Genomic DNA, 17,943 nt, shown 5'->3' with positions numbered 1-17,943 from the left:
AGTTTGCGAGTGACGTGTTTCTATTGAACACATCATTTGTCATGAAATGGAGGAGAGACCACACACTGCTTAAAGCTGTTACTATAAATGATCTGACCAGGACACTTGGTCAGATGGTGGTGAACAAAAGGGAGCAGAGAGGATCAGGAGAGAATAGGGAAAGAAGAGGAAGAGAGGCAGTGTATCACTCTGAAGCTTTAAGTTGTTTCAGATCATTATTAAGGCTATTGCATGTGAGCTTGGGGCTGCAACTGTTGGCGGGGGCGGGGAGGGAGATTGGCAGCAGCGTGCAGTCTGGGGCCGCCCTGTTGGTGCACACAGAGGATTGGCAGGGCTGGCAGGTGCCCTATCTGGCTTCTTTTGATTCTCTGCCTGCTGGCAGAGGCAGTGTGTAAAGCTGCCTGGCTGCACCTTCACATATGAGCTCTCCAAAGTAAGTATCACTCAGAGCTTTCACCCCCTCCTACACCCCAACTCTCAGCCCTGAGTCCCTTCCACACCAAAACTCCTGCTACAGTGGGGGGAGGGGGCAGGGAGAGGAGCAGCAGTGTCCCAAGACTGCCCAGCAGTGGCCAGTGCATCTGGCACAAGGGCTGCATGAGCTGCTCTGGTGCTCCCCAAAACAGCTGCACCAGCCACTGCAGAAGTCACAGAGGTCCTGGAAAGTCATGGAATCCAAAAAGATCTCACCAAACTGAGTGATTGGGCAACAAAATGGCAAATGAAATTTAATGTGGATAAGTATAAAGTAATGCACATCGGGAAAAATAACCCCAACTATACATACAGTATAATGGAAGCTAATTTGGCTATGACAAATCAGGAAAGAGATCTTGGAGTTATCGTGGATAGTTCTCTAAAAATTTCCACACAGTGTGCAGAGGCGGTCAAAAAGGCAAATAGGATCTTAGGAATTATTAAGAAAGGGATAGAAAATAATACCCAGAATATCTTACTGCCCCTGTACAAAACTATGGTACGCCCACATCTTGAATACTGTGTACAGATGTGGTCTCCTCACCTCCCAAAAGATATTTTGGCTTTGGAAAGGGTTCAGAAAAGGGCAACTAAAATGACTAGGGGTTTGGAACAGGTCCCGTATGAAGAGAGGTTAAAGTGACTGGGACTTTACAGTTTAGAAAAGAGGAGGCTGAGGGGGGATATGATAGAGGTATATAAAATCATGGGTGGTGTGGAAAGGCCAGATAAAGAAAAGTTATTTATTAGTTCCCATAATAGAAGAACTAGAGGACACCAAATGAAATTAATGGGTAGAAGGTTTAGAACTAATAAAAGAAAGTTCTTCTTCACACAGCGTGTTGTCAACCTGTGGAACTCCTTGCCAGAGGAGGCTGTGAAGGCTAGGACTATAACAGAGTTTAAAGAGAAGCTAGTTAAATTCATAGAGGTTGGGTCCATGGAATGCTATTAGCCAGGGGATAGAAGTGGTGTCCATGGCCTCTGTTTGTCAGAGGCTGGAGAAGAATGGCAGGAGACAAATCGCTGATCATTGTCTTCGGTCCACCCTCTCTGGGGTACCTGGTGCTGGCCATTGTCAGCAGACAGGCTACTGGGCTAGTTGGACCTTTGGTCTGACCCAGTGCGGCCATTCTTATGTTCTCATGTCTTTCATAACCTCTGTGACAAATTCACAGCCTTAATCATTATCATTATAAATTTATTATTGCACTGCAGTATTGAGGCCCCAGAGAATGTTTAGAGTTCTATGCTATTGTGCTAGGAACTGTATCCAGTTTTAATAAAGGTAAGCCTTATCCCAAAGAGTTTACAGTCTCTATAGACTGTTTGTCTCATCTGACTTTGAAAATTTTGTAAAGTTCATTAATGGAAAATGGGAGGGAACATAGGCTATAATAGTAGAGAAAAAGGAGGGACTAGGCAGAACTGAGAGGCAAAATTAAATTAGTATCTTAGATGCCTATATACAAATGCAAGAAGTATGGGTAATAAGCAGGAAGAACTTGAAGTCCTAATAAATAAACACAACCATGACAGTTGGTATCACAGAGACTTAGTGGGATAATACACACAATTGGAATACTGGTATAGATGGGTACAGCTTACTCAGGAAGGACAGGCGGGGTAAACTGGGAGAAGGTGTTGCCTTAAATATTAAAAATGTTCACACTTGGACTGAGATGGAGATGGATGTAGGGGACAGACATGTTGAGTCTCTGGGTTAGGTTAAAAGGGGTAAAAAACCAAGGGTGATGTCATGCTAGTCGTTTACTACAGATGACCTACCGAGGTAGAAGAGGTGGATGAGGCTTTTTCTAAACAACTAACAAAATCATCCAAAGTGCAGGATTTGGTGGTGATGGGGGACTTCAACTATCCAGACATATGTTGGGAAACTAACACAGCGGGGCACAGACTATCCAGTAATTTCTTGGACTGCATTGAAGACAGTTTTTTATTTCAGAAGGTTGAAAAAGCTATGAGTGGGAAAGCTGTTCTAGATTGGATTTTAGCAAATAGGGAGGAACTGATTGAGAATTTGAAAGTGGAAGGCAGTTTGGAAGTGATCGTGAAATCATAGAGTTTGTGGTTCTAAGGAATGGTAGAAGGGAGAACAGCAAAATAGAGATAATGGATTTCAGGAAGGCAGATTTTAGTAAACTCAGAGAGCTGGTAGGTAAGGTCCCAGGGGAAACAAGACTAAGAGGAAAAACAACTGAAGAGAGTTGGCAGTTTTTCAAAGAGATATTATTAAGGGCCCAAAAGCAAGCTATTCCACTGTATAGGAAAGATAGAAAAAATGGCAAAAGACTGCCTTGTCTTAACCAGGAGATCTTGCATGATCTTAAAATCAAAAAGGAGACCTATGAAAAGTGGAAACTAGGACAAATTACAAAGGATGAATATAAGCAAACAATACAGATATGCAGGGGCAAGATTAGAAAGGCAAAGGCACAAAACGAGCTCAAACTAGCTAGAGACATAAAGGGTAACAAGAAGACATTCTATAACTATATTAGAAGCAAAGGAAGACCAAGGACAGGGTAGGCCCACTGCTCAGTAAGGAGGGAGAAACAATAACAGGACACTTGGAAATAGCAGAGGTGCTTAATGACTTCTTTGTTTTGGTCTTCACCAAGAAGTCTGATGACGAAGAAATGCCTAACATAGGGTATGTCTACACTACCCCGCTAGTTCGAACTAGCGGGGTAATGTAGGCATACCGCACTTGCAAATGAAGCCCGGGATTTGAATTTCCCGGGCTTCATTTGCATAAGCGGGGAGCCGCCATTTTTAAAACTCCGCTGGTTCGAACCCCGTGCAGCGCGGCTACATGGGGCTCGAACTAGGTAGTTCGGACTAGGCTTCCTATTCCGAACTACCAGTACACCTCGTGGAACGGAATAGGAAGCCTAGTCCGAACTACCTAGTTCGAGCCCCGTGTAGCCGCGCTGCACGGGGTTCGAACCAGCGGGGTTTTAAAAATGGCGGCTCCCCGCTTATGCAAATGAAGCCTGGAAAATTCAAATCCCGGGCTTCATTTGCAAGTGCAGTATGCCTACATTACCCTCCTAGTTCGAACTAGGAGGGTAGTGTAGACATACCCATAGTGAATACTAGTGGGAATTGGGTAGGTGTTTAAAAAAAAAAAAAAAAAAACAAACAAGTTAAAAATCACATAGAAAAGTTAGATGTCTGCAAGTCACCAAGGTCTGATGAAATGCATCCTAGAATACTCAAGGAGCTGATAGAGGAGGTAGCTGAGGCTTTAACTATCATCTTTGAAAAATCATGGAAGACAGGATTGATTCCCGAAGACTGGAAAAGGGGCAAATATAGTGTCCATCTATTAAAAGGGAAATAAGAAAAATCCAGGAAACTACAGACCACTTAGTTTAACTTCTGTGCCAGGAAAGATAATGGAGCATATAATTAAGGAATTCATCTGCAAACATCTGGAAGAAAATAAGGTGATAGGTAACAGCTAGCATGGATTTGTCAAGAGCAATCATGTCAAATCAATCTGATAGCTTTCTTTGATAGGATAACAAGTCTTGTGGATAAGGGAGAAGTGGTGGACGTGGTATACCTGAAATTTAGTAAGGCATTTGATATGGTCTCACATGATCTTCTCATCAATAAACTAGGCAAATACAACCTAGATGGGGCTAAACATGATGCAGACCATGCTTGGTAGCGCTGTGAGGGCAGGGGACTGGACTTGATGACCTTTTCGAGGGCCCTTCCAGTTCTAATGTTCCATGTTTCTATGATTAATGGACTTTCTCATTGTATTAAATTTTAAAAGTTAAAATGTGATGAATAATATTAACATTCTGTCGGAATGTCATCCCTAGGAAGAGGGGCAGGTCTCAAAATCAGGGTCCTTTGCGGTGATTTAGTACACTGACTGTGCACCTTGATGGATTCCAGCAATTCACTTGGGGTTTGATCTTGCATCAAGAAAGTTAATGGGATTTTTTTCATTGACTAGAAGGGGAACAGGATCAATCCCTTAGTTTAGGTGACTATTCAGAATTCTGTATTAAGTAAAAGAGGTTGTTTTTTCACAATAGTGCTAGTTACTCTTCTCTTCTGCATACAAATAACTTGATTTTCTTTGTATGGTTTTAGTTATTTTCACAACTATTATTTTTTGTTCTGTAATTGTTCACCCTTTTGAATCAAAATGTCAATTGTTTTTACATCTCTTTGGTCACCATAGAAATGGATTTCCATACAGGCAGTCCCCGACTTACGCGGATCCGACTTACATCGGATCCGCACTTACGAACGGGGCGAGAAAAGCTTCTCCCGGCCCCCCTGGTCTGCTGGGGGGGGTTCAGCAAAGCCGCTGGACCCCCCCCAGCAGACCAGGGACACCCGAGCAAAGCCACCGCCTGGGCGGCTTTGCTCCTGGTCTGCTGGGGGGGTCCAGCGGCTTTGCTGGACCCCCCCAGCAGACCAGGGGGACAGGAGCAAAGCGGCACAGGCAGCATCCCACCGCCTGGGCGGCTTTGCTCGGGGGCAAAGGAGCAAAGCCACACGGGCGGCAGGGTCCCTCCACCTGTGCAGCTTTGCTCGGGTCTCCCTGATCTGCTGGGGGGGGAGGGAGCGCAGCTAGTGCGTCCCTCCTCCCCCCGCCCCAGCAGACCAGGCTTTTGTTGCGGGATGCCTCGGGTAGAGCAGCTGGGATGCTGCCCGGTTGGTCCTGTGGGAACCTACCGGACAGCGCCCCAGCTGTTCTGTCCCAGGCTCCAGATTCAGCAGCTGTTGAAACTGATCAGGCTGATTCCAGGAAGCTGGGGGCAGAGCAACTCTGTCTCCAGCTTCCTGTAGTCAGGCCTGGTCCATTTCAGTGGCAGCAGCTGAATCTGGAGCCAGTTCCAACTTACATACAAATTCAACTTAAGAACAAACCTATAGTCCCTATCTTGTACGTAACCCGGGGACTGCCTGTATTGAAAAAGTCTTGTAAAAAACTAATAATATGCCTCTGTTTCCTCTGAGTCAGGTCATGATCATGCTATTACAATTTGGCTTTGTATGAATATTGCAACTTGAGGTAAAAACTAGGACATTTTCTATAAAACTAAGGGTATCTGGTTTTAATCTATATTTACACTCATAAAGTCAACTTTTCCTCTGAACCCCTAAGTTTTACTTATGTCTTGTAATGTTTATAATTCATAATCAGCTTGCTCAGAAATGGTCTAGTAGTTTACAAGTTCTATGACATTCTTAACTCTGTCTATCATTAAAAGCTGTTTTTGTCGACAGAAGTAATTTCTCCCTGGCATCAAAACTTGCTTTCTCATTATCTGTGTTTCTCAAAATTAGAATAAGAATCTTTGTATATCTCAGTAGCTTTAAATTGGTAAATATTATTTACAGATGCATTTTAAATGTAAGAAATTATTATTAGCATTGCTCTTGATGAGCTGGACACTCTGAATATTGCACAGTAGAGTATTCTTCATTGATTGTGTATCTTTTACATTGAGCTAAAATTATACTGTAATTATTCTATTTCCCAGAATGCCCCAGTGGCCCTGACATCATTCCCATAGTAGCTGGTGTGGTTGCTGGAATTGTTCTGATTGGTCTTGCTTTATTACTGATTTGGAAACTACTTATGATCATTCATGACAGAAGAGAATTTGCTAAATTTGAAAAGGAGAAGATGAATGCGAAGTGGGACACGGTGAGTCATGGAATGAAATTCAATAAAACTACTATTACGAAAAATACAAAAGTTTTGCTTGTGTGCCCCAAATATGCGCTATAGGATAAAAACTGAAATACCAAAAACCTTTATTTCGAATTGGTCTTGAAGATGACCTGCACATACCATTAAGAGGGATGAATTGTAAAATAACATCTTTCACTTAGGATATATAACCTGACTAGATAAATTACCATATACTCAGAGCTTTAGGTTTTGAGTTTTAATTACTAAAATAATTTGGATCCTAGACTAGTCCAACTTTGTCATGTGACATCAGAGTATCACACCATGTCTTTAGACCAAATTGTTACCTCAAATATTCAGAGAGCTTCTACTAAGTTAGTGGGAGCTGCTCTTATACAAGTGTAGAAGAGCAAAAATCATCCTCCTGGTTTGAATGCTTACACATGTCCATTTCAGTAAGTGCAATCACCAGAAATGTTTCCTTCAGTGGCACCCATCAGAGTTGATGAATTGTCCTCTGGTGCTCTGTTCTCAGAGAGCAGTAAAGAGAGTCCAGTTGACCCTGCACACCTTCAGTTCCTTCTTACTGTCTGTGATGATTGCTGGAACTCTTGCCTTTGCTATGGCAAGCTTTCTCAGCAGAAATTTTGCACACAGTCTTCTTTAAGGATAAGGTGCAGTTATGTCCTCACGCAAACTCCTCTCAAAAGTGGTTTCGTACTTGCATAATCTTCTTTCCAGTTTTCTACCCCAATGCACATGCAAATAGGGAATAACAGCAGTTTCATGTATTGGATGTAAGACGTGACCTAGATAGGACCAAACCATGTCATAAAGGTACTCAGTTGTTCATAGCAGTAGCTGACAGGATGAAAGGTATCTCCATCTCTAATCAGAGAATTTCTTCTTGAATCACATTGTACATTCGCAATGTTGCAAGCAGACAGATGTTCCTTTGCCAGTTATTTTGACTCCATGAGAGCCCAAACGTCTTCAGCAATATTCCTAGCACAGATTCTGATTCAGGATATTTGCAGAATAGTGACTTGGTTGTCACTATGTACGTTCTCTGCTCAACATGCCATCACTTAACAGTCTCTGTATGATTCCAAATTTTATTGAGCTCTTTTGCTATCAGTCTGACAATGAGTTCTAATCCCACTTCCTCTGCAGGGGCTTGGGAGTCACTTACAGTGGGGAATGAATAAATGCAAGCACTTGAAGAAGAAAAAGTGGTTACTTAACTTTCTGGGACTGTTCTTCAAAACATGTTGCACATGTGCATTAAATGACCCACCTTCCTGCTCTTGTATATGTCAGTTAGTGAGAAAGAAAGAACTGAGGGGAAATGGGATTAGCTGGGCCACTTATGAGCTAAGAGCATGCTGCACCACATGGTGCTCAAGCCACCTCAGGGTATGTCTACACTACAAAGTTAGTTCGAACTAACTTAGTTCGAATTAGTTAATTCGAACTAAGCTAGTTCGAACTAACGCGTCTAGAACTAAAAACTAGTTCGAACTAGCGTTTTGCTAGTTCGAACTAGCAAGTCCACATTGAGTGGACTCTGAACAGGGCTTAAGGATGGCCGGAAGCAGTGCCGGCAGGGCATAAAAGGAGGACTTAGAGCATGGAGATGCTGTCTCAGGCTAGCCGAGGGCTGCGCTTAAAGGGTCCCGACCCCCACCCCGGACACACAGTTCTAAGGGGTGCCCCGCTTGCAAAGAAGTTCTGGCTTGGAGTGCCCTGAGTGCCCACACTGGGCACATCACGCCACTCGGCCATCAGCCCAGCTGCACTTGCCGCTGGCTGCCATCTGGGGAGAGGGAGTAATTGGGGGGCTGCAGGAGAGCTTCCACCCCCAGAAGCCCGCAGAGCCAGCCCAGTCCTCCCCATCGGGGGCTCATACCCCATTCCTCCCTCACCTCCTTCCACTTACCCTTCCTTAGCCCCCCTTCTTATTGATGTACAAAATAAAGATAACGTTTCTTCCAACATTGACTCTGTCTTTATTGAAAAAAAACTGGGGGAGACTGGGAAAAGGAGGTGGGAGAGGGGAAGAGAAAGGCTGGGAGAGGGGAGGGCAACTAACATGATCAGGGGTTGGGAACAGGTCCCAGATGAAGAGAGGCTACAGAGACTGGGACTGTTCAGCTTAGAAAAGAGGAGACGGAGGGGGGACAGGATAGAGGTCTCTAAAAGCAGGGGTTGGGTGGAGAGGGTGCATTCAGAAAAGTTCTTCCTGAGTTCCCATAAAGAAGGACTAGAGGACACCAAAGGAAAGGAATGGGTAGCAGGCTTCAAACTAGTAAGAGAAAGTTGTTGTTCTTCCCAAAGCAAATAGTTAACCTGTGGAACTCCTTGCTGCAGGAGGCTGTGAAGGCTACAACTAGAACAGAGTTTAAAGGGAAGTGAGATCAAGTCATGGAGGTTGGGTCCATGGAGTCCTATTAGCCAGGGGGTAGGAGTGGTGTCCCTGCCCAAGGTTTGTGGAAGGCTGGAGAGGGATGGCACGAGACAAATGGCTTGGTCACTGTCTTCGGTCCATCTCCTCCAGGGTCCCTAGGGTTGGCCGCTGTTGGCAGACAGGCTACTGGGCTAGATGGACCTTTGGTCTGACCCAGGACGGACATTCTAAGCTCAGGGCTCAGGGGTCTCACTGGACCACTCTGATTTTCATGCACTCCTGCTCCTGGGTGTCCAGGCTGGCAGCTCTCCTGCCCTAGACGGCCACTTTCCTGTGCCTAGTGCGGAGATCGTGGACGAGGTCCACGATGTCCGCACTAGCCCAGGCGAGTGCCCGCCTCTTGCGGTCCCGGGCAAGCTCCCGGGAGCTGCCAGCCTGGTCCCGGGAAAAGGGGGAGGGCTGGGGGGCATCAGGTGGGTGGCTCAAGCTGTGCCAGGTGCAGGGTCTGCTGGCTGGGTGCTGGCAGGCTTGCACCTGGCACGGGCACCGTAGCCAGCCCGTGCCCCTTTAAGGGGTCCGGGGCCGGGAGGGGGGCATAGAGTTTCCCTGGTGTTGGCCAGAGTGGCCACCAGGGAAACCTGGGGAGGGCTAGCCTCCCACTAGTTCGAACTAAAGGGCTACACAGCCCTTAGTTCGAACTAGCTAGTTCGAACTAGGCGTTAGTCCTCGTAAAATGAGGTTTACCTAGTTCGAACTAAGCGCTCCGCTAGTTCGATTCAAATTCGAACTAGCGGAGCGCTAGTGTAGCACCTATTAAAGTTAGTTCGAACTAACGTCCGTTAGTTCGAACTAACTTTGTAGTGTAGACATACCCTCAATGAGTACCGCTGAGGGAAAAATGTCCAATGACTGTCTCAGAGCATGCATGCATCTACTATGGAATGACATGTGTAATACATCTTGAAGAATAACAGTTACAGAAAGAAGGAGTAGACCTGTGGCACCTTAGAAACTAACAAAAAATATATATAGTGATATAGTGTATATAATATCATAGTTACGGAAAGGTAAGTAACTTGTTTTGGTTGGTTAGGAGAACTTAAATTTCCATTAAAATCTGTGAGAAGGATCAATAATTATTGAACATCAAACCTCAGTATCGATGTAGTGAAATCCCATGGGAATCAACACTCGTGCATCCTTATATGCATTCTTAAAATGCTTCAGCTATACCTTGTGAAGGGCTTTATCCTTGTTTATTAATCTGCCAAGGGCTTTTAAAATTTCCATTCAAGATCACTGTTAAATAGAAAGAAAATTACTAACAGAATTTTCCTTTACATACAGCATGCCCTTTCCTTTTTATGATAGTTGAAAATGTTTTCTCTTTTTCCGTTGAATTATTCAACATTGACCATTTCTTTTACTTCAGCAAGAAAATCCAATATACAAGAGTCCTATTAATAATTTCAAGAATCCAAACTATGGACGTAAAGCTGGTCTCTAAGTCTCAGTTTGTATTTTCTTTTCAATTTCTTCTTTTTCTTTGCATGTCACCTTTAACTCTTTTAAAATTCAGTATCATTGTCAATTAATCACAGTTTGAGCCTTGTTCTGTTCTACTGCTGCTTCAGTTCTGAAATTTGAGTGGAGCTTGAAAATCTTTAATTTGTATTAACAGCAACATTGCATATTTGTTAATATCAGTAGTACGTGCTTTGAAACTGAGTTTATATGTGAAGTTGAAGAACAGTATTTTGTATAAAGGAAATAGAACAACATTTTAGATTGGTGGAGGAAGGAGAATCTCTTTGTACTTTTCTACAATGGGGGGGCGGAGGGTTGATTGCCAGTTGACTCAAGGTAGTTAACATGTTTTTTAGGGAATGACCTGAATAGCCTTTACAGTTTATCTGAGATATAAATGTTTGTGGCTTCACTGGAACAAACTTTTGGGGAGCATCCAGACTAGTTTTACAAATGTATTAATTACATCAGTTTTTGGGCAGTCAGTTCAAGGTAAAAGGGGTGGAGCCCTCTATCTAAACATACCTTTTAAGTGTGTAAAATGTTGATTAATAATTTGATTCCCCATGAGGGCAGGGGACTGGACTTGATGATCTCACAAGGCCCCTTCCAGTTCTAGTGTTCTGTGATTCTATGATATGATGATTAGACATCCTTGTCTCCTAATTTTTCTACCATAGCTGGCAATATCACAATCCTTTGTGCCTCAGATATCTTATATGAGACAAGCACTATGGGAATGAGGAAAAGGCATTTTCTTCCATAGTCTACACTTAGTCTCCTGCCTCCATTTCCTCCTGAAGCTGTGGCTAAGCATGCCAGTCCTCTGTCTTAAACTGCTGACTGGACCTCTTCATTGCTGACTGCTCCTGTTCTGCTGTTACAACAGCCGCAGGCATGAGGGAGGGAAGCAGTAGCTGCAACCTTCCATTTGGCTTAGCATTAAGCCCATCACAAGGACATTGGATTCTGAGATTCATAGTTGGTAATAACTTAGATCTTCTTAGTATTTGACACTGTAGGAGAAGGGAAAAGGCAGAAGATGGTGACTGTCATCAGCCCAAAGAATTTATTTCTTCTTTCTAAAGCACAAGAAGCAGGGACAGTGACAGGAAAATGCTTTTTGATGCACAGGTCAGGAAGCCAGAGGAGATGGTTTGTCTTTGTGAGTTTGCTCTCCTCCTTCCCCAGGGTCTCCAGAGAGGGGGATGAGAATAAGGACAAGTATAAAGTCCTGCACTTGGGACAAGAGAATCCCAAGCATTGTTACAGGCTGGGGACCAAATTGCTAAGTAGCAGTTCAGCAGAAAAGGACCTGGGGATTACAGTGGATGAGAAGCTGGGGATATGAGTCAACAGTGTGCTCTTGTAGTCAAGAAGGCGAATGGAATATTAGGATGCATTAGGAGGCATTGCCAGCAGATCTAGATAAGTGATTATTCCCCTTTATTTGGCTCTGGTGAGGCCACATCTGGAGTATTGCATCCAATTCTGCCCCCACCCCGCAACCCCACCCACACACAATATAGAAAGGGTATGGACACATTGGAGAGGGTCCAGTGGAGGGCAACCAAAATGATTAGGGGGCTGAAGCACATGACCTATGAGGAGAGGCTGAGGGATCTGGCCTTATTTAGTCTGCAGAAGAGAAGAGGGAGGGGGGATTTGATAGCAGCCTTCAACTGCCTGAAGGGAGGTTCCAAAGAGGATGGAGAGAGGCTAGGTTGGATATTAGGAAAAACTGCTTCACTAGGAGGGTGGTAAAGTACTGGAATGGGTTAGCTAGGGGGTGGTGGAATCTCCATCCTAAATCTCGGCTTGACAAAGCCCTGGCTGGGTTGATTTAGTTAGGATTGGTCCTGCTTTGGGCAAGGGGTGGACTTGATGACCTCCTGAGGTCTCTTCCAGCCCTAGGATTCTAATAGAGAGGATGGATAGAGAAACAGTGACAGAAGAGGGTGGGTGGGTGTGAAAAAGATGGAAGATCTTGGTTGGAGTCAGGAGGAAGATAGTAGAGGGGACTAATAATCAAAATGGAAAAGTAACAATTTGACCATCACCTATTATTTCAATGTTTTTTGTTGGGCAAGGCCCACACCCATAACTTGATTTTTTTTCTCCTGTCTGGTCCTTTGTCATATTTCATGTGGAGGTGAAGCAAAATGCAGGACTATGTAGCACTTTAAAGATTAACAAGATGGTTTATTAGATGATGAGCTTTTGTGGGCCAGACCTACTTCCTCAGATCAAATAGTGGAAGAAAATAGTCACAACCATATATACCAAAGGATACAATTAAAAAAATGAACACATATGAAAAGGACAAATCACATTTCAGAACAGAAGGGGGATGCAGCGGGGAGGGGGAAGGAAGGTAAGTGTCTGTGAGTTAATGATATTAGAGGTGGGGAAAGGTAGATGTCTGTGAGCTAATGGTATTAGAGGTGATAATTGGGGAAGCTATCTTTGTAATGGGTAAGGTAGTTGGGGTCTTTGTTCAATCCCCCCCAGAGAGTATAGAATTTTAGCATGAATGACAGTTCAGAGGATTCCCTTTCAAGTGCAGATGTAAAAGGTCTTTGTAGCAGAATGCAGGTAGTTAAGTCGTTGAGACAATGTCCTTTCTGGTTGAAATGGCAAGAAATTGTTTTTTCTTTGTGATCCTGTCTGATATCTGTTTTGTGGGCATTAATCATTTGGCGAAGTGTCATGTGGGGGTTATGCCCTGATATTATCATCATGTCATTTTCTCCCAGGTTTTCCTTTATTCTCCAAAATCCTTAAACTCTAACGATAAAAAAAATTCCCAAACCCTGAATATTTCTTCTCAACTCTGTCCCTAAATTCTCACCTCATAAAACACACACTTGTTCAATCTATCCAAAATCCATCTGTAAAAATTATTTACCTTGCCCCTAACTCTAAACCATATCTAGCTCTATTTCCAATCCCTTCATAGGGCCTTTGACATTCCCTGAATGATGCAAGTTTCTCGTCCCCCTTCCGAGAAATCTACCCAATCCAGTTCCTGCCTACTTCTTGTGTACAAGACAAACATCTAACTACCCCTTTGGCATCCTCTTTCCATTCTGTTCCATATCTCATTCCTTGCATCATTGTATGTCTTGATTCCTCTTGGCTCTGTCATTCTTTTTTTGCATTTATTTTGAAGGACTACTATTCTTTACTTTTTTTTCTTCAAACAGGTAGTAACAACCAAGATGAAAGTGTCTTCACTCCATTACAAAAAAAAGTAAACTAAAAATCTCAGATCTCAGATGGTACTAAATGTTATCATTCAGTCTTATGGACTGAATCATTTTTTTATCCCGGCCCCTCCTTTGTTAATGAGTTGTCTGTGTATATTTTAAATTCTTTGAGACAGAGACTTTGTATTTTTACCAGCTTATTTTGGCTTGCACAGTGCTGGGGCTAAACAGATGCTTAGAAGGAGGCAGCAGTCCACGTAATCAGATGAAGAAACATAAGCACCTAGTGAAACTTTAACTTGAAAAACTTAGGGTGCCTAAACTCACTTAGTATCTATGGGTATGTCTACACTACCCCGCTAGTTCGAACTAGTGGGGTAATGTAGGCATACCGCACTTGCAAATGAAGCCCGGGATTTGAATTTCCCGGGCTTCATTTGCATAAGCCGGCCGGCGCCATTTTTAAATGCCGGCTTGTTCGAACCCCGTGCCGCGCGGCTACACGCGGCACGGGCTAGATAGTTCGAACTAGCAAGCCATTCCACACTATCTAGCCCGTGCCGCGTGTAGCCGCGCGGCATGGGGTTCGAACAAGCCAGCATTTAAAAATGGCGCCGGCCGGCTTATGCAAATGAAGCCCGGGAAATTCAAATCCCGGGCTTCATTTGCAAGTGCGGTATGCCTACATTACCACCCTAGTTCGAACTAGGGTGGTAGTGTAGACAAAGGTATTTGACAAGTCTTGTGGATTGCAGTGGAGCTGAAACTGGAACTTAGGCACCTAAGTCTGGAATTTAGCAGCCCAAGTCTTCTCTTCATGGATCCCTCCTCATGTGTTGGAGTTTTAATAAGAATATTTTTAGCTTAATTTGACATGAATATATAGGAGCATGTTAATGCCAAAAAGTATTCTGGCTGGCTGGCTAAGATAGAACATGTGAAAACTAGACTAATGCAATGTTAAATTTATAAAGTTTCTTAACTTTTTAGTCTTAATGTATTAAAGACTCTATAATCTAACAAACAACATAATTGGGCAGATATGAATCTGAATTAGTTATTTTTTATAATATTTATAAAACAGAAAGCAAAAGGGGTTGACTTCTACTAATGTTTGTATAAAAGTGAGCATCATTGATAAAAGTATGCCTAGCATTTCAACAGGTTTCTTGGTTAACAGCCACTATAGTAAACCAAAGCCCCACTCTTGCACAGAAACATGGGCAGGTCCCTACATTTGATTGCACCCCTTTTTTAAGTCCTTGGGATGCTATTACACCCCAGGCTCTGTGTGGCGCTGCCCCTTTGAAACACCGCACAGACCCTGGGACCCCGGGCTCTATGAAACACTGCTGCTAGGAAGTACCCCTTTCTTTCCCCCCACCCCTTGCTGCCTCTGTCTGATAGAGGCAGCAAGCAGGTAGAAGTGACTAGTTGACTAGTCCTTAGCCTCCCTAGGGTGAAACGGGTTTGGTCTGTTGAACAACTGTCCACTACTACATTGATCTGTAACCTCTCTCTGCTAAGACCAACAAATATACTAAAGAGATCATCTTTAGTGGTTATTTGATGGGGATGGAATTTGTTTTTGCGCTGCTCCCAGGCAGCCTCCAGGAAGTGTGTCGTCATGCTGCTGTTCCCCGGCAGGGGGAAGGGGAGAGGAGCAGCAGTGCGCAGCCATTTCTGCACTCCGTTTCTGGCTACCTTGGGGCTTTCTCCCTCTCTCTCCTCCCCTCCCCCCCACACACACAGGAAGCTGGCCCTGGCACACTAATCTTGCAGGGGGCCACAAGACTGTAGCACCAGCACAGGCTCCATGCTGTGGGGGGAGCAAGGGGAGGGCTGGCCTCGAGCTTCAGAAGAGCCATATCTGGTTCCCTAGCGAGCCATATTTAGCTCGCAAGCCATAAGTTGCTGACCCCTGGCCTAACCCATCAGTTAATCATCACAGTTTTGTTTCACCATTGTTCTCCTTCTCTAGGGACAGGCAGAATCCCACTAAAGATCACCCGAAGACTCTATTTCCTTAAGCATCATCCCCAGCCCTGGATAGTCTCCCTGAATATGTACCAGCAACTATCTAGTACTATCATTTGTTCCCACATCAAGGATCATCACTGGATTCTTTCCTGCTCCCTTGATGATTTTCTTAGCCTCATCTCTACATCCCATATCTTAGCTCCTGGCAGACAGCACACCCCTCTGTTCTCTGAATGTTATCATCTGTGAACAAAGTCAATCAGAACCACAACTGCTCAATAACCTTGAAGTTTAGGCAACTTTTATTTAAGAGCCCAACTGCAGGCATTCCAGTTAAAATGCTGAGTGAAATGTTCCCTCCAACACCTTCATCAATATGCCATAAGATCGAAGATGTAGAACTTTTGGCTGACCATTGAGCCCTTAGATGAGCATATATGGTCTAAAAATGACTAAAAGTGAAGCATGTGGTATGTTCTAACATAAGAACAGCCATATGGGGTCAGACCAGTGACCTATCTAGCCCAGTATTTTGTCTTCTGACATTAGACAATCCCAGGTGCTCTAGAGGGAAAGAACAGAACAGGTAATCCTGGAATGATCCTAAAATAGAGATCTGTCCTAACACTTTAGTGTTTATTAGTTAAGCATGCCTTCTAGTCAAGCTGACAGAAAAAAATCTTGCTTTGTTTAGAATGTTTTAAAATATTTTTTACAGTTTTCACAAAATCAGTGCTCTTTGTGTATACTTTAATACTAATGTAAACATTTCTCTCTTTTTTTTTTTTTAAGGGTGAAAATCCTATTTACAAGAGTGCAGTGACAACTGTGGTCAATCCTAAATATGAAGGAAAATGAACACTATTTGTATTACTTCTCAACACTGTATGCAATGTAGCAATTTTTGTAGTCACAGTAAGATAGAATTAGGGCAGTTCTGCAGTGATTTTACTAACTCATTACATGTAGTTTTGTTTCCTATGCAGGTTTTGAAAATGTACAATATGTAATTTTTTTTTTTAAATAAAATAATCAGTGCCAGGGGACTGACAGAAAACTTGAGACTGCATAGCCTAGTCAGCTAAGGTCACATGGTGCCTTTTTGAATTTTTCCCTACTGTGCTGTTCAAATGTAGGTCTTCTGTGGGAAGCGTAAGATATTGCTGTGATGTGACTGGGGTGGAAACAGTGAGATCAATCAGTATGAGAGCTCTGCTTAACCACTGAGTGTTAAAAATTGTTTTAGCTTTACAGGGTTATCAGGGCTTGAGTTTGCAGACATAGTTAATGTGTAAAACTAAATAGTTCCTTGCAAACTCTAAGGGTACGTCTATACAGCTGTTTCGAAAGTGAAAGTGTGCTCAGGGACGCGTTAGTTCGAACCAAACACCTTGGTTCGAACTAACATTACTCCTCTTTTTTTACAAGAGGTTTGGTTTGAACTAACGCATCCAGGTGCACGCACACTTTCACTTTCAAAACAGCTGTTGAGCGGAGTAACGCGCTGGCGAGATCATGCTAATGAAGCGCGAGATATTTAAATCCCCGCTTCATTAGCAATTTCGGTTGTCTACATTTGCAGCCCTAGTTCGAACTAGGGAGCAAGTGTAGACGTACCCTAACAGATTAAAAAGTTTGTCAATGACTGGGTCTCGGTTATGTATCTGATTTAAAAACAATAAGATTGATAGGCTGGAAATGGTGTGAAAGGCTGTGAAAAGTGTCTGTATACTTATTATTAAATTGTCAATTGCCAGGTTATGGACAAATTGAAGGGGTTAGGAAGAAAATTTCAGAAAGGAAAAGCTTTAAAATGTGTGCCATTTTTCAAGGAGTTGCTGCTTAGTAACTTGAATATCTTTTCTTTGTAAATTAAATTAAATCCTCGCAGTACCATGAAGCACTCGCCAGGACATCCTCTATAAATACATGAGGGCCTTAATTCACATAGTGTCCTTTTGATAATGTTTCCTTGCTTCTAAGCCTGGTGCCTTGTCACCTTTCTAACCTTTTAATGTATTTGGTTGCAATTTTTGTGATGTTTTTGTATCAGCACAACTTTCTTTTGCAGTCTTGGCTGTACATTTGCCTTTACTCTGTAGCTGAGATTGCATAAATTGTACTGTGACCTAAGTGTCACTGTCAGGTTTCATTTTTGACATGTGCCATGTATATTTGCTTTTGAACATTCAGACTCCATCTGTTCCAAATTGGTTATGTTGTTTTAAGTGCCTTTTTATTTTAACAGATGTTCACTTTTTACAGTGCTATTACTGAAGTTATTTATTAATTAAAATACCTAAAAATAACTAAACCTTGTCTTGTCTTTCTATATTGGGGATACTAATACTGTTCAAGAAACTTATATGATATTTTTATGTACAAAATTGTATCAATACTAGGGTTCCCCAAAAGCTATTTAAAAAAAAATCTTAAATTTAGCTGTCAATTTTAGAGTTGAGGGAGGAGGAAAAGAGGCTATATTTATATATTGTACCAAGTATTAAGAAAGTGAGTTAATTATATAAAACTATACTCAAATTAATAACAAAAAAAGAATTCTTACACTATCCACAAAATAAAAGGCTAGTTATGTGTAACCATAGTTCTTTAAGGCAACTTTGCATTCTCCCACTTATGGGTATTGT

The 17,943-nt window shown here is 42.9% G+C and overlaps 1 protein-coding gene across 2 annotated transcripts in view; it reads left to right on the top strand.

Annotated features, from left to right (window-relative positions):
- The window catches only part of ITGB1 (integrin subunit beta 1), a 94,269-nt gene extending 76,660 nt beyond the window's left edge, over window positions 1–17,609 (top strand). The window contains exons 15-17 of one of the 2 annotated variants that reach the window (XM_075922675.2): window positions 6,018–6,184; window positions 10,012–10,092; window positions 16,088–17,609. In XM_075922675.2, the coding sequence (XP_075778790.2) occupies window positions 6,018–6,184; window positions 10,012–10,086 (242 nt within the window). In that variant the 3' untranslated portion in view covers window positions 10,087–10,092; window positions 16,088–17,609. The remainder of the gene's footprint in view (window positions 1–6,017; window positions 6,185–10,011; window positions 10,093–16,087) is intronic. The other variant, XM_075922676.2, reaches the window with a different exon arrangement.
- The last annotated feature ends 334 nt before the right edge of the window (window positions 17,610–17,943 follow it).

Source organism: Pelodiscus sinensis, chromosome 2 (genome assembly GCF_052426305.1).
Source record: "Pelodiscus sinensis isolate ZL-2025 chromosome 2, ASM5242630v1, whole genome shotgun sequence".
Lineage (NCBI taxonomy): Eukaryota > Metazoa > Chordata > Testudines > Trionychidae > Pelodiscus > Pelodiscus sinensis.
Note: the sequence above shows the minus strand (reverse complement) of the source record. Positions and strands in the feature narration are given on the sequence as shown.